At 37.1% G+C, this 21,842-nt stretch overlaps 1 protein-coding gene and 1 pseudogene across 1 annotated transcript in view; one reads left to right on the forward strand and one right to left on the reverse strand.

The window, feature by feature from the left end:
- Nucleotides 1–1,315: 1,315 nt before the first annotated feature.
- The window catches only part of XIAP (X-linked inhibitor of apoptosis), a 41,737-nt gene continuing 21,210 nt past the window's right edge, over nucleotides 1,316–21,842 (reverse strand). The window contains exons 4-8 of the mRNA XM_087426645.1: nucleotides 20,891–20,990; nucleotides 19,013–19,091; nucleotides 18,283–18,325; nucleotides 12,704–12,904; nucleotides 1,316–5,815 (exon numbers count right to left, since the gene is read on the reverse strand). Of these exons, the coding sequence (XP_087282771.1) occupies nucleotides 5,622–5,815; nucleotides 12,704–12,904; nucleotides 18,283–18,325; nucleotides 19,013–19,091; nucleotides 20,891–20,990 (617 nt within the window). The 3' untranslated portion in view covers nucleotides 1,316–5,621. The remainder of the gene's footprint in view (nucleotides 5,816–12,703; nucleotides 12,905–18,282; nucleotides 18,326–19,012; nucleotides 19,092–20,890; nucleotides 20,991–21,842) is intronic.
- On the forward strand, nucleotides 8,116–8,292 carry LOC147911782 (small EDRK-rich factor 2 pseudogene; annotated as a pseudogene).

Below are 21,842 nucleotides of genomic sequence, written 5' to 3' on the forward strand. Positions count from 1 at the left end.
GAAGGGGGAGTCCTAGATGAAACAAGATTGGCAAAATGTTGATATCTGTTGAAGCTGAATGATGAGTACCATGGGGTTCATTATACTTTCCTTCTACTTTTGTGTAAGTTTGAAAATTTCTGTAAGAGAAAACTTTGAAAATCCACATCTTCATCAATATTCATTGAAACTGTAGTTGACATGTAAAAAAGAGTGTGGGCTGCATTTAAAACAAGGTTTTTTTTTTTTTCCCCCAAAGCCCCAGTAGATAGTTGTATGTCATAGCTGCACATCCTTCTAGTTGCTGTATGTGGGACGCGGCCTCAGCATGGCCGGAGAAGCAGTGCGTCGGTGCATGCCCAGGATCCGAACCCGGGCCGCCGGCAGCGGAGCGCGCGCACTTAACCGCTAAGCCACGGGGCCGACCCTAAAACAAGGTTCTTATGCTGTATCTCACATAACAGTGATAGTCAAGGATTTGATAATCAGTCACTATACGTACCAGGCCTGAAATAGAACTTAATTTAGGAACCTCCATTGTGGGCAGGAACCGGTAGGGGAAATAGCCACTTGATGCCATTAAGGATCCTTTATTCCCTCACTCTTTACCCCACCAGATTGCTTGCAGCTTTTTTTTTTGTGAGGAAGATCAGCCCTGAGCTAACATCCATGCCAATCTTCCTCTTTTTTTTGCTGAGGAAGACCGGCCCTGAGCTAACATCTATTGCCAATGCTCCTCCTTTTTTTTTTTCCCCTTTCCCCCCACAAAGCCCCAGTAGATAGTTGTATGTTAATAGTTGCACATCCTTCTAGCTGCTGTATGTGGGACGCGGCCTCAGCATGGCAAGACAAGCGGTGAGTCGGTGCGCGCCCAGGATCCGAACCCAGGCCGCCAGCAGCAGAGCGCGCACACTTAACCGCTAAGCCACGGGGCCGGACCCTGCTTGCAGCTTCTGACACTCTGGGCAGCTGCCTCTAGACTCACAAAAATCCTCCTCTGCTGCCTGCCTCAAAGGGGCAGTGGCTTTTAGGTCCCTTGCTTGTTCAAGCTTTGTTATGGCGACTATACTATCTCTTGGGACAACCAGACCAACCTTTGTGGGAAGGAGGGTGTTACTATGGTTCATATTTTTATACATTTTAAAAATTGACTTTTCATGCACTTAGAGAATTCTATAAATTAATGTGAAAACAGATGTCTTTAAAAAAAAACACATAACATGATGTGTACCTTATGCCTTGCTCAATAGCATAAGATATATTTAGGAGGTTATGTTTTAGTATTTTAAGAGGGCTATTTTATTTTTTCTGAGAAAGTGAAACAAATACAAAGTAATAAGATATTTTAAAGAATAGTACTTTATTGAATAAGTTTTATTCACAGAAAAATAAGCTTTAATCTATGACGACTGCCAGATGATACAGTAGAAAGCAATTTTCTTCGTTTTCCATACTGATGGAAAGATTTCTACTAAATGAAAAAAGCCATAAAATTATATTCACAAATATAGTACTCTATCTGAAAACATTTCACATAATTATTCACAACACTAATAGAATGACATAATCAGTCATTCTGTTGGGTTAGATAAAGTATAACAGTAATGAAAAAATGCAACATTTTCTAACAGAAATTACATTAAAGCCTTTGTTACATCAAATCAAAAATGCAAATCTATTATTAAGTATAGACAAAATGACAAAATATAGTAATTTTAAATGTTACATTAATGATATACAATAAGAATGTAGCAAATGCCAAAAAATCTATACGAATACCTGCAACTTTGAGACTTCAAAATAGAATCTTACCACCCAAACATTAATGTAGTATTGTACACTTGGAAGATATATGTATTTAGGATTGTCCTATTGTATTAGTTATAAAGTGTCATTTAATATGTAGTGAAAGTTATGGTATAGAAGAAATAGTTGAAAAAAAATAAACATTTGAGAGCTCCCAGGAGAGAGAGCTTAAGTTTTTCACCTTCAAACCATGGCCCAGTCTGGGCTGCCACTAATTAGCTATATGGCTTTGAACAAATCACTTCACATTCCAGCCTCAGTTGCCTCATCTGTAAAAGAAGGGGGATGAATGAGATACTCTCTAAGGTCGCTTTTGGCTCTGACACCCTCTGATTCTATTACGCTGCAAATAAAATTCACACTGCTAAGTGTATAAGAGTCAAATTGAAACGGATTATGAAGATAGGAATAAGTCAATTGTTTCTATTAGGAAAGCTCAATTAAATTTGATAATTTTTTCAAGTTTTTAAAGGGCTTGACCTTTTTATTATAATTTACATCTCAACTATGAGAAACACCAAAAAAGATGAGTAAGTGTCACTGAAAGAGTTATCATCTAAGTTTCAGCCCAAATTTCCAGAATCAAGGTAATCCCATGCAGGGTAAAAGAGTGTTAGAAAGAGAATTAACATTTATAGCAAGTATTTTACATACATGGTCTCCTTGAACTCTCATAACTTTCTAAGACAGGTATTATTCTCATTTCCTAGATGAAAAAATGGCTAACTTTTTTTAAAAAGCAGATTTGGCGAAAAAAGAACTACATCTGTCAAATATTCTCTCCTGTTTTCTTATTTCTCTAATGGAAATGATACACAACCCATCCCATTTCTCTCACCCCTCTACCCCTGTTCGCCATTCAACAACTGGGTAATCAGAAAATAAAACACTGATTTGTGGCTAAAAGGGTACAATACATGCAACTAATGCGTGGTGGCAGTCTCCATTCAGAGTTCAAAATACAAATTCTATCCACTAAAATGAAAACAGGAAAAAAACTACCCAAATTTAAATAATATAACAACAAAATCCACAAAAGATCATAATACACAGGGCCAAAGCACATTATATACATTCACTACATCCACCCTACCCCATCTTTGCCCCTAATCGAAGGGGAAAAAAAAAAACAAATCTAGTAAGAAAGGCAATATAAAGCCATTCACTAATAAACTGGAATTTATCTTATAAACATTAAACCCATTTCTCAAAAATTAACACAAGGCTTTTGATCAGCACACCAAATTATTACGAATAAAGATAACTGTTTATTACAAAACAGCTTGACTCTTCACGTGACTAAAACATAGTAAAATAGGTGGTGACTTCAAAATCTTAGAGTGAACTTTATACAGAAAAAGAATGTCTACATGTAGATACTGAGAACTATTTTGGGAAAGAGAGAGGCAGAGATTTGGATCTGGTTATATTTTTGACCTTGCAAGTGATCACTTTTAGCACAATTAGATGGGAAGGACCCAGTGCTTTTTATAGTGCGAATACAGACAAACATCGGTAAGTCTTAAAAAATTTGATTAGAAGTTAGAGTGCTGAGTGATTTAAGAACCTGAAGCAACAGCATTTCTAAACAATTCTTAAAATAAACCTGTTAGCCACATCAGCCTCATGCATTAAATTTCACAACTCATGGGGAGAAAAAATGTCTTGCTTAACTCTAAACATACAAGTTTTAAAAGATGAGTTTTAGTGAACTGAGGCTCCCAGAACAGGAAAAGCCTTATGTTAAAACAATTCAGTCCTTGGCCAACAACTAGACTGAGAACTACCTGATTTGGAACTGACGTGTCCTGGAAAACACATTTTAAAAACTTTTAACACTTTTCTCCCCTTGTAATTTAAATTCAAAGCTTAGACTAAACATGTAAAATTTAACTTAATGAACATATAACTAAATCTAAGTGGAACACAGCGCAAAGGTAAAGAGCTGAGGATTTATATAGTAAAACAAAAACGGGGCAGTCATTATGTAATTAAAAAAATTCTCATTTAAATTTGCAATGCTTTAAATGAATATCACTTAAAGTAGTAATCAACAGAGGCTAGGAGAACATGACAATACTCTTTCTCTTAGAAAATACAATGAAAATATAATTTTTAACAGTTTCACTCTTAAACTTTTCTCTGCAGTAAAATGTCTCACTCACCTCTACAACGGGTTGTGTGAGAATCTTGTAATGTAAAGCCTGGATGTTCTATGAAGCATTTTTAAACTTAGATTTTTTATCTATATTGATTCTTACTCAAGTTTTCTTTTCTTTTCTTTTCAATATTCAAACAACTACTCTTCCTTTCTTGGCAATATTTTATAAATTCCAAGAGGTTTTTAAGGATCTTGAGAGAACATTTATTTCAGAAGTATCTATTACTATTACTAGTCAAGAAAACAAAAAAAATTTAGGCAGAGGAAAGACTTGACATTTTGTCCTATATACATCTTATCATCCTAACGGTAAAAACTCACATGAAACTTTAAGATACAAGACGACATGAGAAGCTCAACATGGAAAGCTGTCACTAGAACTACGAGCAGTGTACAAACATGCTTCTACTTTTACCTACATAAGCTGACAGATGTTTAAAATACTGGGTTAACAAAGATCTTTTAGTAAAGTGACTTAGGCAGGCTTAAACTAGCAAGGATTAAGGATGAATCCTTACTAATTAATTGGAAGATCTGAGACATATTTTATATTTCATTTTACAAAATCAGGAATATTTATTTTGAAACAAGAGAAGAAGACATGGTCTACCTGTCAGAAAACTACCACTCAGAAATATTTTTCATCCACAAAGCAGGAAAAACATAAACATTTAAATTTCACATTGGCACCAAAAAGGTTAACTGCCCTGCATTCTTGGATTAGAAAAACTAAAGCTGAGCAATAAGTAGTTTTGCAGGCGTTTGAACATGCCTAAGCCTTTAAATCAGTAAAATACTTTCTAAAAATTCTGATTACAAAAGTAATACATACTTAAAAATTCAAACAGAACAAAATGAAAAAAGTAGAAAGTGAAAGGCCCCTGTAAACCCCCTCTGGGACCCATCCCCCCACCCCCTCAAGAGAAACCACATTGAACAGTTTGGTGCATATCTTTCCAAATCTTTTGTCCTATACATATACAAAACACACACACCTTCATTTGGCTCATCGTATACATAGTGTTTTGCCACTTGCATTTTACACTTAATATAGCTTTGACATCTTTCTATGTTAGTACATGTAGGCTAGATGGTATTCTATTATTAAATACCCTTTTAACAATAGCAAAATCATTTTTTAAATCAGCTACCCAGTACATGTGTAAAATTTTAAAAGAAAATGGACAGAATTCTAAAACACAAAGACAAACATCTGAAAATAATCTCTATCTTTTCACCAGTGTGGAACAGTTCATTCCTTTTTCACACAAAACAAATTGTGATTGGGGAGATTAACTCTAATCTCCACATTTAAACAGAATGCTCCATTTGTTAAGCCTATCTGAAAAGAATGAAAAATTCAGCTGATTAATTCTCTTACACATAGAAACTAAGTCAGTTTACAACAAATACATAGTGTGATCAGTTACAATATGATGCTTCTTAGTCTAAGGTTTCAATTAAATAACAGTAAAAAAAAAATAGATAATACAGCTAATATCCTGAAAAATCCAGAAATTCAAATTTTAGATTGCCAACTATAACATTGCAGTTTACACTTTTTTCTACCTGGTAGCAAATGCTAATCGAATTCAATGCTGATTACTTAAAGTCAGTTCACATCACACATTCAATCAGGGTAATAAGAACATAACACGCCTACTGTAGAGTTAGATTAAGACATAAAAATGTTTTGCTTCAAAGTAATGACTGTGTAACACATGGGACATTTGTCAACTGCTTCAGCACATTGTTTACAAGTGACCAGATGTCCACAAGGAACAAAAACTACAGCAATATTTTCATCCATGCAGATCTTGCAAATCTTCTCCTCCTGCAGGAGCCTTAGCTGCTCTTCAGTACTAATCTCTGCACAAAGAGAAAAGAAATGTGTTAATTTTAGACTTTCTTAGTAGCCTAAATTCACTGAAACAATGTGAACCCCTACTATGTGCTAGGCACTAATCAAGCGTTGAGGAGAGGATGACTCACTCACACATGGCATCTGCTCTTAAGTAGCTCGCACGCTAGTGGGAGAGAAGGACATGAGCTGAGGCTATGGAGGTAAGCACAAAGTACAAAGTGATAAGTGCTATAATAAAGTTACGTACAAAGTGCTCTGGGACAAGATGAGAGAACAAGCTCTTCTGTTCAGACTAGTTGGAGAAGTCCTCACAGTTTGGTGGCAGCTGGGTGGGGGAGGGGAGAAGTAGAGTGACATTTAAACATGGCCAGCAATTTGCCAGGCAGAGAAGCAAGGGTTAGGTAAAATAAGCAGCATATGGAAAGGGCATGGTTTATTCTAGAAATAGAGGGATGTATTTGAGGGACACTTCTGAAGTGGGACAAGTAGGACTTGGTGACTGACTGAATGCGAGGGGTGAGGAAGAAAGAAAAAATAAAGTTGGTTTCAAGATTTTTAGCGTGGCTGACAAGGGGATGGTGATGCCAATAGGAAATATAAAAGGAGGAATAGGTTTGGAATTTTCAAGATATTTTTGAAGTGTCTGTAGGGCATTCATATAAAAATGTCCAGTAGGCAAATGGAGAGTCAAATCTTGAGGTCAGGAGAAGTCATGGCTAGAAACAGAGATTTGGGTGTCATCAATATATAGGTGGCACTGAAGCACTTGCTTAATTTAGCCTTTCCCAAACCAGGTTTTGTGAAATGTTAACAAACATGCCACAAAAATGTGTTTCATGGTGATATATAACTATAATGACAACACCATCAACAACAGCAGCAGTTAACAGTAATACAGCACTCAGTACTGCGAGCTATGCACAATTCCAAATGCATCACACGTTTTCACAATCTCTGTAATCACTGTATACCAGTGGTTTTCAAATCTGGCCTCACCTAAGACTCACTTGGGGCATTTTTAAACAATACATTCCTGGGCTCCATCCACTGAATCTAAAATTTCTGGGGTTGAGCACACAGGCATTTGGGAACCTTTGCTATCAAGTCCAGGGCAGTATAATATAGTGTATATCCTCTTAGAAATTCACAATGCATTTCTCTATTTAACTATGGAACTCCTTTCTCACGGCACCCCTTTTAACATCCTGGGGAACACTACTCTGAAAACAAGTTTGGGAAACTGTGCTTTAATTTTATTCAACAAATACTTACTGAACACTTAATTGGGTTCTAGGCACTAGAGATCCAATTAACAAATCCATAGACCCCAGGCCCCCAATCGTTCAGACAAGAAGGGAACACAAGTAGACAGGAAATTATAATACAGTGTGATGATAAAAGTAATTACAACGTGTTATCAAGAACATAGGAAGGGTGTAAGTCTGTGCACGTGTGTGTGCACGCACACACACAAAGGAAAGGCCTCTTGGAGGAAATTATACCTAAACTGGGTCCCAAAGGAGGAGTAGGAGTTAACTAGGAGAAGGCCCTGGGAGATAGGGGCAGTGGGAGAAGAGTGTTCTGGGCAGAGAAAATGGCATAAGCAAGCTCCATTGAGAGAAACAGAACCGGGCCTGCAAGTGCACAGGTTAAGGCTTGGGAATCGAATTTGAGGGGGAAACAGCATAAGATGAGGCTATAGGTTAGCAGGAGCCTGATCATGAAAGATTTGGCAACCCACGTAAAGGAGCGTGGGCTTGATCCAACTCCCAAGAGAGCCAACTTGATCCAAAGAGAGCCAATGAAGGGTTTTAACCTACAGAGAGATGACCTGATTTGTGCCTCAAAAAGGTTTCTTTTTTTCTTAAAAGGCAACCTCCTGGGCATAATCAAAATTTTAGGCTCAAGCATGGAATGTATGCGAAATAAGAAGATAAAGCACCTGCCTGCCTTCAAGAAGTTTGTCTAATGGGCAGGACAGAAAAGAAAACAGTTCCAAAATAATGCTACAAATGCTCTAACAGTATGGAAAGTGGAGAAGAGGGAGCTCCAAACTCGGCTATGGGTATTGGGGAAAACTTCAAAGAAGTGATCTCTGAGCTGAGCCTTGAAGGATGAGTTCACAAGATGGATTTAGGGAACTGGGGGTAGAGTGGGGAATAAGGACTAGGTATATAGATAGGGAAAAGGCATTTGGGGCAGAGGAAATGACATAAGTAAAGGGATGGCATTATAAACTGATTTATATTATATGAAAGCATCTGACCTAAAACATCAGAATGAAGTATATATTCACGCTGTCACCATGAGCCACGGTAACCAGTAGGAGCTCGCCCACCAGAAGAATAGGAAAAAGCAGAGCGACTTGGTTAAGGGACAGCGCTGAGATGGTGAGCTTTCTGCTGCCGCCTGCAAGCAGAAGGACTTGGAGATCATGCAGCAGAAGCAGAAAAAGACAAACGAGAAGGAGGAACCCAAGTAGCTTTGTGTCTAACCCTCTTGCCCTTTGCCCATGTGCCTGGAGCCAGTTCCATCACGCCCTCGCTTCCTCCCATAGTGCTCACAGGTCCCGGCACCAATGGCATTCCCTTTGCCCTGAGTCTGCAGTGGGTCCCTTTCGTGCCTCCTTCCCCTCAGGTAGCCTCTCTCCCCCTGGGCCACTCCTGGGGGTGAGGGGGTTACCCCTTCCCAGTATTTTTTATTACTGTGGAGCTCACCCCAAAGTATTAAAAGTAGACTTGTAACTCAAAAGAAAAAAAATCAAGAGGAGGAAAACAATTAAGTAATTCACACATTATTTTTGGATGTGATGCTGCAATGAGTGAAAAAGAACACTGGGCCAGACACCCAGAGTAGTCAAATTTATAGAGACAGAAAACAGAATGGTGGTTGCCAGGGGCTGGGGGGAGAGAGGATTGGGGAGTTGTTTACTGGGTACAGAGTTTCAGTTTTATAGATGAAAAGAGTGCTGGAGATTGGTTGCACAACAATGTGAATGTACTTAACACTACTGAACTGTACACTTAAAAATGGTTAAGGTAGTAAATTTTACATTATGTGTATTTTATCACAATTTTTTTTAATTAAAGAAAAAAAAGGAACACTGGATCTGAATTTTACTCCTAACTATCTGAGGGATCTTGAGTAACAGCACATCTGCACTTCAGTTTTCTCACGGAAGTCACGAAAGTTATTATATATGATCTTTAAGGTTCCTCTTGGTTCTGATCGTTTGCAATTCCATTTTACAGATCACAGTGGAATGAAACATCACGCCTATCAAACACTGATATCAACTCTACTTTTCCTACCTTATTTCAGCCTTGCATACAGACACTTACTTGAGATGGTGATGCCCTGGGCACGGATTTTTGTTCCCCAGACTATTAGTTTACCTCTGGCAATTACTTCACTCTAGCCTTAAAAGTAAATATTGCACTATGGAAAACAGAATGGAGATTCTTCAAAAAATTAAAAATAGAACTACCATATGATCCAGCTATTCCACTTCTGGGTATTTATCCAAAGAAAGGAATACAAAAACACTAATTTGAAAAGATATATGCACCCCTGTGTTCATTGCAGCATTATTCACAATAGCCAAGACTTGGAAGCAACCCAAGTGCCCAACAACAGTTAAATGGATAAAGAAGATGTGGTATATATCTACAATGGAATATTACTCAGCCATGAAGAAAGATAAAATCGTGCCATTTGCGACAACGTGAATGGACCTTGAGGGTATTATGCTAAGTGAAATAAGTCAGATGGAGAAGGAAAAATACCGTATGATTTCACTCATGTGGAAGATAAACAAACAACTGCATAGATAAGGAGAATAGATTGGTGGTTACCTGAGGGGCAGGTGATGGGCTAAAGGCAAAAGGGGTAAAGGCGCACATACGTATGTTGACAGATGGAAACTAGATTTTTGGTGGTGAACACGATGCCTTCAAGAAGCCAAATATATATATGAAGAAGCCAAATATGTCTATACAGAAGCCAAAATATAATGGCGTACACCTGAAATTTACATAATGTTATAAACCAATGTGACCTCAATAAAATAATTTTAAACAAAGTAACTATTGGCTTCTATGTCCTTCCCTATGGCACCTTTCTCCTTCTACTTCCTACAATGCCTTCTTCTAGGTCAGGAGATTCCTGGCACATGAGCAATAAAGGCAATAGCTAGATAACTTTTGATGTTATTTGCCAAGATTTTTACTACATTATTTTAAACCACTTCTAGAATAAACTGATGTTATTCATTTTACTATCAGAGCAGATCCATGTGGAAAGACAGGCTGATAAGAAATGTGTATGGTGGGCCGGCCCCGTGGCTTAGCGGTTAAGTGCGCGCGCTCCGCTACTGGTGGCCCGGGTTCGGATCCCTGGTGCACACCGACGCACCACTTCTCCAGCCATGCTGAGGCCGTGTCCCACATACAGCAACTAGAAGGATGTGCAGCTATGACATACAACTATCTACTGGGGCTTTGGGGGGAGAAAATAAATAAATAAAATTATAAAAAAAAAAAGAAATGTGTATGAGTTATTTGATTTTTGTATTACATACAGTGATATACACATAAGGATTAAAATAAGTGCTTTAGCACACACACGAAGTAAAGGGCTTTATATTATACTACGTAATTTTTAAAAAGAAAGGAAACAAGATACTGATTTGGTACTATTTTTAGAAGACTGTTTACTGGGGCATTCTCTGTCACACAGATAAAAACTAGTATTAAATCTAGGATTTCTCACTAAGCAACAATAATGTACTTTTTCTAATAACTTCCACCTGCTTTACTTCAATTAGGCACACCTTCTATTTTGTATAGAATTAAAAGATTCTTAGTGCAAGTCTTTCCTCATCAGCTTTTGGGAAGAGAAACAGGCAAGCAGCTCCAGCATGAGAAGATAGCCTATATCAATTAACTGCCTCTCAATTTAGTGAGACTAAGGAGAGGAGACCTGATAAATTCCAACCTCCACCCCTGAGAGCTGCCATTTGCTTAAGTCCTCCTTCCCACACCATCCTAGCTTGTAGTCTCAGTGATAATAACCCCCATTGACTCCTGTTGGATAGAGAACAGACAACCCCCCACCATGCACTCTGTCCCTTGTTCTCTTCTATTGCAACTCACTAAATCCTTCTGTTGCAGACAACATCTTCAGGTATAAAAACTAACACCTTATAGTCAAACTTAATTAAGCTTGAGTTGTGGTTAAGATGCTGGAAAAAAATGACACAATCACTTTTCTATGTATTTCTACTGCAGTAAAAAGATGACCAAGTCAATGGCGGTTTCTTTTACCATCACCAAGACGAGTGGAGCTATTGTAGGTTTTAAATAAATGCATCTTTAGCAAAAGTACAGTAAGCTTTCTGCTGAATATGTTACATCAACTGATGTAATTTTAAAAAATCATTGATGTTATACTGTTTTATGACTTATGTAATTATCTGAATAATGTTTCAAAAGCATCTGAAATAAAGATCAAAAGGATCTTTAATGTGAAAAAAAAAAGTAGGTAAACTTTTAAGTTCAATAGCACATAGGAAAATTCTCATGTTTTGGAAGAGGTGGTCAAGAGTTGAGGGAACAATGATTATAATAAAGTACCCCAAAATGTATTCAGCTGGAAACCTTTTCTTTAACCTTCAACGATGCTGGCAAGCTCTAGAGTAGCTATCATCCTTAAAGGAGGAACTTGTAGTTTTGATCTTTGTTTCCCAAAAGCAGTTTATATGCTTCTCTTCTACATTATTTAATACTCTTTCTATATATGATTTACAGTATTAGAGTGCCATTCATTCAAGCTCTATTTAGTAATATGACCCTTTATATGTTTACATCATATGAAAAGTTGCAGAACACTGTAAATCCAAATGGTTTCAACTACAAAACTTATAGATTCTATACACAATGATAAAAGTTAGCCTTTGTTGCTCTTTATCTAAAATAGAGCGTAAACTCACACTTTTAAAATTAATGGATCAGTGAATCTTACCTGGATCCTGATTAGAAGAAATCAACTGTAAATACATTTTAAGACAATGGGGAAAATTAAAACCAACTGAGTTTCAGATGATATTATAGAATTACTGTTAATTTTGTTAAGTGTAATAACATTATGTTATGGACTAAATGTCTGTCTCCCCAAAATTCACATGTTAAAGCCCTAATCCCCAGTGTGATGGTACTTGGAGATGGGGCCTTTGGGAGGCAATTAGGTTTAGATAAGGTCACGAGGGTGGGACCCCCATGATGGGATTAGTGTCTTTATAGGGAGAGGAAGAAAGACCAGAGTGCTCTCTTTCAGCCACGTGAGGACACAGAGTGAAGGGAGCCTCATCAGGAAGGGAGCCTCATCAGGAAGCAAATCTGCTTGTACTTGGATCTTGGACTTCCTAGCCTCCAGAACTTTAAGAAATAAATGTCTGTTGTTTAAGCCACTCCGTCTATGGTATTCTATTATAGCAGTCTGGGCAGACTAACACATAGTATTATGGTTATGTTCTACAAAAAGTCCTTATCTGTTAGATATCTATTGAAGTATTTATAGGTAAATGATATATAGAATGTCTGAGATTTACTTTGAAATACTATAACAAAAAAAAAAGTTAGGGGAAGAAATGAAACAAGATTGGAAAAGTGTTGATAATTATTGAAGCTGGTTGATGAGTACATGAAGGTTCATTATACTGTTCTCTCCATTTTTGAATATGTTTGAAATTTTTCATAATAAAAAGTTAAAAAAAAAGTTTATCTTAAGGGGGATGTGAGAGGAGGGAAATGAGTGGGCCACAAAGTCACAGAAGATACTATCCATAATGAAGTACTGTTAGGTGTTTCTTGCTTTTTAAAAACAGCCATGCATACCTCTCTGCAATGAAGTCTGACTTGATTCATCTTGTGTATTGTCTTTCTGGGCATTCACTAGATCTGCAACAAGAATCTCAAGTGATTTATAGTTGCTCCCAGATGTGTGAATTTTTTCCTCCATTATTTTCTTAATGTCCCCGAAACTGAATCCCATTTGTATAGCTTCTTGTACCATAGAATTCTGGAAGATGGTGTCATCTGAAATGAAAATTGGTAAGGAAAAAGCACACAGAATTTAAACAATTATTTTCATTAATACAACTCAACAGCAAAGTATAGTTAACAATAACAACGAAAAAACTTAAGCAGCAAGCAAAATTAAATAAATAAATAAACCAGCAAACCAAAGCTGCTTTGGGAAGAAGATTTTGAAATATTTAGGCACTGAAGGATCACTTTCAGAATTTTATAATTGAAAATGCAGTGAATATGTATTTTGTAGCACTACGAATTGAGATTAAGTGCTTTAAAGACTGATGAGGGCCAGCCCCGTGGCATAGCAGTTAAGTGCGCGCGCTCCGCTGCTGGCGGCCCGGGTTCGGATCCCGGGCACCCACCGATGCACTGCTTGTCAGGCCATGCTGTGGCGGCATCCAATGTAAAGTGGAGGAAGATGGGTACAGATGTTAGCCCAGGGCCAGTCTTCCTCAGCAAAAAGAGGAGGATTGGCATGGATGTTAGCTCAGGGCCAATCTTCCTCACAAAAAAAAAAAAAAACAAACCAAGACTGATGAAACAGTGCAAGATAAGGTCAAACAGATAAGAAGATAAGAAAAGGGTTAAATCCTTCAGAAATCTGAACTTTTTCAAATCAACTGTACTCATTAACAACTAACCTAAGGTACTTAAAGGCAGCATATCTTTACTGAGTCATTAGCAATTTTTTTGAAAAAATCATGGGAAACAGGAGAAAGTCCCAGTTTGTGACCTTGAATGTATCAGTTTCCTATCTCAGACTTAGTTTTTGCAGCCAAGGGGGTTGGACGAGATAAGGCAAGAAAGCAAATAGAAACTCACTTTAATGATACTGAAAGTAGGATTACAGGTTGTGTAGGTAAGTGCTAAAGGAGACATACCCTTTGGCTCATCAATTCCACTCTAGGGTATTAAAAATGAGTATGTAGGCCTACCAAAGACATACACAAGAATATTCATAGCAACATTATTTATAACAGCCCTAAACTGGAAAAAACTCAAATGTCCACCCATCAGGTATATGGATAAGTAAATTGTAGTATATTCAAACACTATCCAGCAAGAAAAAAGAATAAAACTACTGCTACAGACAACATGAATGAATCTTATAGATATGAGCAAAATGTCATCATAACGATGAACCAGAGGGGCTGGCTTGGTGGTGCAAGCAGTTTAGTGCGCTCGCTCCACTGTGGCGGCCTGGGGTTCGCCGGTTTGGATCCCGGGTGCGCGCTGACGCACTGCTTGGCAAGCCATGCTGTGGCGGCGTCCCATATAAAGCGGAGGAAGATAGGCACAGATGTTAGCCCAGGGCCAGTCTTCCTCAGCAAAAAAAAAAAAAAAAAAAAAGGAGGATTGGCAGATGTTAGCACAGGGCTGGTCTCCTCACAAAAAAAAAAAAAGGATGAACCAGAGACAAAAGAGTATATATTGTATGATTACATTTATAAGATGTTCAAGTCTAATCTATGGAAACAGATGTCAGAATATAAATGAAGGGTGGGTATTGATTGGGAAGGGAACTGAAGGAGCTTTCTGGGGTGGTCGAAATGTTCTATATCTTGATCTGGGTAATGGTTACACAGATATATATAACATATTTTATATATATGTATGTTAAAATTCATTGACTTCAATATTTAAGATTAGTACACTTTAAGCACTTTTTGTATGTACATTAAACCTTAATAAACATTTTTTAAAAGAGGAGGCTGGAAAGGGAGACATGAGGAGATTTGACTATAAGGAACATTATATGGTAAGTAACAAAAGATATTTTCTAAGTAGGAAAGTAACTTAAGATTTGTCTTTGATAAATGAAACTCTGTCAGGAGGTTATAATGCAGACAAAAGACCAGTTAGGAGACTACTACAATGGTCCAGATGAGAAATAAGAGCAGGAACTAGGGCAGATTATCGGTGGATTTTAGACAATATTAAAAAGGCGGAAGCCATCAAACTTGGCAATTAATTAAATGTAGAGGGATTAAGGAGAGCAAAGAGCTTAGAATGACTCAAATCACCAGGCAACTTTGTGAAACTGTGGTACTATTAACCAACATGAGAGGAAAACAACAGGACTTGATTCAGTCTGAGTGGTTTTTAGAGATGCTGAATTTGAGCTGCTTTTGAGATTTCTAGGTGGAGTTGTCCAGAGGGCAGCTGGACATCACTCTTTCATGGTTCTACTATCTCTGACTTGTGTTTCCAGTTTGTTTTGCTGGCTCCTTCTGCCCACTTAAATAGACATTGATAGTGGCTCTCTTCCATTCCCTCACTGACCCTTTTTTTTTTCCACGATCTCTCTGGAAACTTCCCCTACTATCACAATTTTACCCTCATTTATATGAGTTCCAGGTTTTCATATCCACCCACTTGGATATCCTGCAGGTTATCTCAAGCTCAACTTTCTAAAAACCAAAACCAGGGACAACAGGATACCCACGTGAAAAAGAATTAAATGGATCCCTACCTCACACCGTATACAAAAAATTAACTCAAAATATATTAAAGACCTGAATGTAAGAGCTAAAACTATAAAACTCTTACAGGAAAACATAGGTGACCTTGGAGTAGGCAGTGGTCTCTTAGATATAACACCAAAAGCATAAGCCAACAAAATATAGATAAATTGGACTTCACCAAAACTAAAAACTTACATGCTTCAAAGGACACCAACAAGAAAACCCACAGAATGGGAGAAAATATTTATAGAACATATATCTGAAAGGGACTTATATATATAAAGGACTAGAATATATAAAGAACTCCTACAACTTAATAATAAAAAGACAACCCAACCAACAAATGGGCAAAGGAGATGAACAGATATTTCCCCAAAGAAGATATACAAAAGGCCAATAAGCACATGAAAAGATGCTCAACATCATTAGCCATCAGGGAAATGCAAATCAAAACCACAATGAGGGGCCGGCTCCATGGCGTAGCAGTTAAGCACGTGCGCTCCGCTGCTGGCAGCATGGGTTTGGATCCTGGGCGCGCACCGATGCACCACTTGTCAGGCCATGCTGTGGCGGCGTCCCATATAAAGTAGACGAAGATGGGCACCAATGTTAGCCCAGGGCCAATCTTCCTCAGCAAAAAAAAAGGGGGGGGGAGGATTGGCATGGATGTTAGCTCAGGGCTGATCTTCCTCACACACAAAAAAAAGAAAAAACAAAGAAAAAAAAAAACCACAATGAGATACCACTTCACACCCACTAAGATGGCCGTAATAAAAAGACAGACAATAACAGGCACTTATTGTTAACAAGTGTTAACAAGGATGTGGAGAAACAAACTGGAACTCTCATACGCTGCCATCGGGACTATAAAATGGTGCAGCCACTTTGGAAAACTGTCTGGCAGTTTATCAAAAGGTTAAACATAGAGTTACCACATGACCCAGCAATTACATCCCTAAATTCCAACCCAATTCCAACCCAAGAGACTTAAAAACATACGTCCACACAAAAACTTGTGCACAAATGTTCATAGCAGCATCAGCATCATTCATAATAGCCAAAAAGTGGAAACAACCCAAATGGCCATCAACTGATGAATGGATAAACAATATGTGATATTATCCATGCAAAGGAATATTTTTCCATTATAAAAAAGAATGAGGGGCCGGCCCGGTGGCATAGTGGTTAAGTTCGCGCACTCTGCTTCAGCGGCCTGGGGTTTACAGGTTCAGATCCTGGGCACGGACCTACACACCTCGCATCAAGTCATGCTGTGGTGGCATCCCACATAAAAAATAGAGGAAGATGGGCAGAGATGTTAGCTCAGGGCCAATCTTCCTCAGCAAAAAGAGGAAGATTGGCAACAGACATGAGCTCAGGGCCAATCTTCCTCACGAAAAAAAAAAAAAGAAAAAGAAAAAAAATGACGTACTCATATATGAGTACTAGAACATGGATGAACCTTGAGACCACATATATGATTCCATTTATAAGAAATGTGCAGAATAGGCAAATCCATAGAGACAGAAGTAGATTAGTGGTTGTTTGTGCCTGGGGGTGGGGGTGGACAATGGGGAGTGACTGCTAATGGGTATGTGGTTTCTTTTTGGGGTTATGATAATGTTCTGCAATTAAACAGTAGTGATGGTTGCACAACCCTGTGAATATACTAAAAACCACTCAAGTGTACACTTTATAAGGGTGAAATTTTTCGATATGAATTATATCTCAATTTAAAAACATTAATCCTAAACTAGAGCAAGAGTCTCATTAGTCATAAAAAGAACAGTATGCATTATAAGGATGACTATTATCAAGAAGTGTTATAGAATCTTTGTTTCTCGATAATTTCAAAAATATAGGCTGGAATAAATGATTCCTTAAACTATATTATTTATGCCCATTACAAAACCCATATCAAAAAATATCAAAGTGGCTCTCCTTCTCAAGCATCTTTATGAATCTAAATAGTATTCCTTTGCCTTGTAATGCTTAAGATACGAAATAGATGATGCTATGAGTATAGGGAGTGGGGAATCACCAATATAGACATATTCTTTTTTTTTAATTTTTTGTTTATTGCAGTAACATTGGTTTATAACATTGTATAAATTTCAGGTGTACATCATTATACTTCTATTTCTGCATAGATTACATCATGTTCACCACCTCTAAATTAAACTTTTTACTATTTTTGAAATATGATGCTTAAGTTGAGTATGAGACGTGTAGTGTGATGTAGGATTCAGAAGACCCTGTTTACAGTCCTAGTTCCACTAATGATTCGCAATGTAACTGTGGGCAGGTCACTTAACCTGCCTCTGTTTCTTCATCTGAACAGTGGGGATGACAATATCTCCTTTGCTTAACATAATATCTTTCTCTGCCCACTTTCTGGTTTTTAAAGATGTCTATGATGAGTAAATAATCTTTGTGATAAAAACTTCTACCTCTCTATGAGGTAAAAGGAGGTCAACAAACTAAAGCACACCCCTCTGTGAAGAAGCTGGGGAAAGCACAAAGATGGCATCGGGTAAGGAAGCAGGTAGGTCAGGACTGATTATGGTGATGGCACCTTAGAGCACTGGATTCATGATCTCGGCTGACTAAAGAAGCCCCAGGGACAAAAACACACTTAACCCTTCCTTTTGTGATTTTAACAGAAATGGCGATGGACAGCCTATTAGTTGCTACCCCCAAACTTGGAAAAACTGTCCAACATCCGTACGAATGTTCTTAATATATAAATATCTGACTTAAATTTATAAGCACTTCATTAATTCTTAAATTTATAACAATCTCATCTCAAATAAATATACCTTGGACCTTGAAAGATTACGATTACCTTCCACCCTATAAACAACAACTATAATAAATCGGCAGTGAAATTAAAAGTAAATTAATAAGTGTATTTACCAATTATTTTAGTTAGTGATGTTGTTTTTTCAGCAGTTCTTACCTAAAATAGAAATATAAACTATAAGTTAGAATTCTTTTTGGTAGAAGGCGATTACCTCAATTTGAAAAGTTACATTAATCACGAATTTATAAATTGGCTTTGTTTCAATTCAACACATGAATATTCATAAGAGGCATAGCTTGACAAAACTAGAAGAAAGTTAAAAGATCATCTAACCCAATCCATTCACTTCACAAGACAAGAAGCTGAGGCTCAAGGAGATTCAACAACTTGATCGAGGCAATCAAGTTCATGGCAGAGCTATAATGGAAACTCTGCTCTCCCATTCTAATCCAGGGCTCTTTGCACATGGTACTGATGCCTTAGCCACCCCAGGTCACACTATCAATTTAGATACATTTTTGAGATTTTAAATAATGTCTGTGAAAAGTTTAAAACTATGAGTACGAAACACCTAACACAAAAGTCTAATTTCACAAGGCTGAGGGATTTGAGTATTTTAGTTCTTCAAAACCATTTTTGTCTACAGTGATAGTTAAATCAGTACATCTGAATCCCCTTTCCACAAATTTGCTTCAAGAATAACAAGCATTCTTCAAGATCTCCCCTGTAAAGCTCACCATACATAATTAATTTAAAATACTATACTGTGAATTTTACACCAAGAAATCACTGCACAACAAATTATATAATATTTGAAAATATATATTCTACAATGTGACTTACCGCAGACTCCTCAGGTGGATGGGTTAAGTGAATATCACTTACATATTCCTCTCCCTTCTCTTCTAATAGATATTTACACCTAAATAATTAAAAGAAGGTTAAACTTTAGTAGCTGATAAATTAGTAAAGTATAAGCAAAGATATAATCTCCATCATCTTAATTCCATTAACTTCCTTTTCAGTATTTCTAAGGAGCTGCAAAATAAAACATTAATTCCCTATCCAACTGTCATTTTAAGGTAAAAAAAAATATGTTCCCAAGAAGATATAGAGATGGCCAATAGGCACATGAAAAGATGTTCAAGGTCACTAATCATCAGGGAAACGCAAATCAAAACAACACAGATATCACCTCACACCAATCAGAATGGCTATGATGACCAAGACGAAAAACAACAAATGTTGGAGAGGATGTGGAGAAATAGGAACCCTCATACACAGCTGGTGGCAATGCAAACTGGTGCAGCCTCTATGGAAAACGGTATGGAGATTCCTCAAAAAATTAAAAATAGAAATACCCTATGATCCAGCTATCCCACTACTGGGAATCTATCCAATGAACCTGAAATCAACAATCCAAAGAGGCTTATGCACCCCTATGTTCATTGCAGCATTATTCACTATAGCCAAGAAGTGGAAGCAACCCAAGTGTCCTTCAACTGATGGTTGGATCAAGAAGATGTGGTATATATACACAATGGAATACTACTCAGCCATAAAAAATGACAAAATCGTCCCACTTGCAACAACATGGATGGACCTGGACGGTATTATGTTAAGTGAAATAAGCCAGAAAGATAAAGACAAACACCATATGATCTCACTCATATGTGGAATATAAACCAACACATGGACAGAGAAAATTGTTATTGTGGTTACCAGGGGCAATGGGGGTGGGGGGTGGGCACAAGGGGTGAAGGGAGACATGTATATGGTGATTGACAAACGAAAAAGCACAACCAAAAATTTCACAATGTTATAAACTATTAAGACATCAATAAAAAAAAAATATGTTCCCTTTGTTATGCTACTTATGCTAACGTTAGCAAAGCAAAAAATTTCAACTTGAGAACTTTCAACTTTTAAGTTATTAAATTATCACCTGATTTTTTTTTTTAAGTTTTAAATAGTTAATCTTAAATTTTATTTAGAGGATTAACCAACTGTACATTTTAAAAGAATTCTTTAGGCTTTTGATCTTTCCTTTTATGGCTGTTTAAGGTTAAGATTTATTTTCAAATGTTCACTGTGAAGTTAAATTGTACTATTTTGTAGGCCAAAAATTCACATCACTTATACATCTGTGTGCTTTATTTTAAAGAGGCAAGATGGCAAAGAGACATTTAGAGTGTGTCATCATCATTCTAAGATGCCATTGATTGTTAAGAAGCATGATTATTTTGTGTACCACCACTACCAATTAAATTATGACCCACCACCAGATGTGTCCTGATTTCAGAGATCTGAAAATGTGAACAATTGTGTGTCTCAGAATCAGTGAGACACAGTAACATTTGCTAGGGGTGTCTGATAGGTTCTTAAGGAATCTCCTTGGCAACATGGGCTCTCTTGTGCCCACTGTGAAAGAGCTTACTTCCAAGAACAACAAAAGTATACATTCCTAATTTGGTGTTTAGAAATGGAATCATCAGAATGTCACAGATACAATACACAAGCAATGAATGTTCTGGTCACCAGCGAAGGCTTAGGTGTTTTGTTTTGTTTTTTCTATAAAGTAGGTGACCCCATTTTTATAAACCTGGTGTGAATTTCAAGCCATGGTGAAGGCAAAAATAGTTGAGGTGAAAAGTTATTCAGGTCTTCCCACTGCACACCGTCCAACTTGTCTGCTACTGAATGAACATTTAAATACCTTACCCTGGATACCACTTAGCATGTTGTTCCCAAGGGTCTTCACTGGGCTTCCAATCAGTTAGCCCTCCTCCACAGTGAAAGCACTTTACTTTATCACCCTCACCTAAGAAAACACACAGGTAAAAATACGTGTATATGAGTAATTAGAAGCTTATACAAAAATACCTTTTAAATACCATGAGCTTAAACAATTCTAAGTTACACGAAAATCTCATAGCCTAAAAATCATTCAAATTCACATCTAAGTAATAGATACAATCATTTGAGAAGGAAATACACACTATATTCACTGATCTAATTTGAGGGATTTTACAGAAGACAAAAATAAAATTGCCTAATTTTTAGGTAAAAAATTACAATTGTTATGTTCTTTTTAACTATGTCATTTGGGGCCATCAATACTACATTTTTTCAAACTGTGAAACTTTAACAATAAAGTTCAGCATAATGAAATTACAAGGTAAGTTTCTCTAAGGTTATGGCTACATAACACTAAACAAACCTCCAAGATTGCTGTATGATACTATGTAAACAAAATATTGAAATAACTGATATTTTGTATTTTGGCACTATTCAATCCTAAAGAAAATAGGTCAGATACATAACGGAAGAATATTTCTGAATATCCCTGGAAGCCATCAAACTAATGGCCCTTCCTGACATGTCTACAAGAGTCCATTTGAAAAGCACTCATTTGAAGCAATAAGGCATCATACAGGGCAACTTTCAAATATATAGTCTATGGACAAAAGGCAGTTAATCAATTTTAATATTAGACAAACTAAACTCTCTAATGTTAACTTTTCTTATAAGGCACAGAGAAAACGCATGTAATATATGTACTGAGCACATATAGTAGATGCTCAATAAATTATAGTATTACTATCAGACCCATTCTTTTATCAGGGATATCTATCATCTTTTGCATGTCATCCTTCTCCAAAAAATAATTACA

Source organism: Ceratotherium simum, chromosome X, assembly GCF_057802395.1.
Source record: "Ceratotherium simum simum isolate JZ-2026a chromosome X, ASM5780239v1, whole genome shotgun sequence".
Lineage (NCBI taxonomy): Eukaryota > Metazoa > Chordata > Mammalia > Perissodactyla > Rhinocerotidae > Ceratotherium > Ceratotherium simum.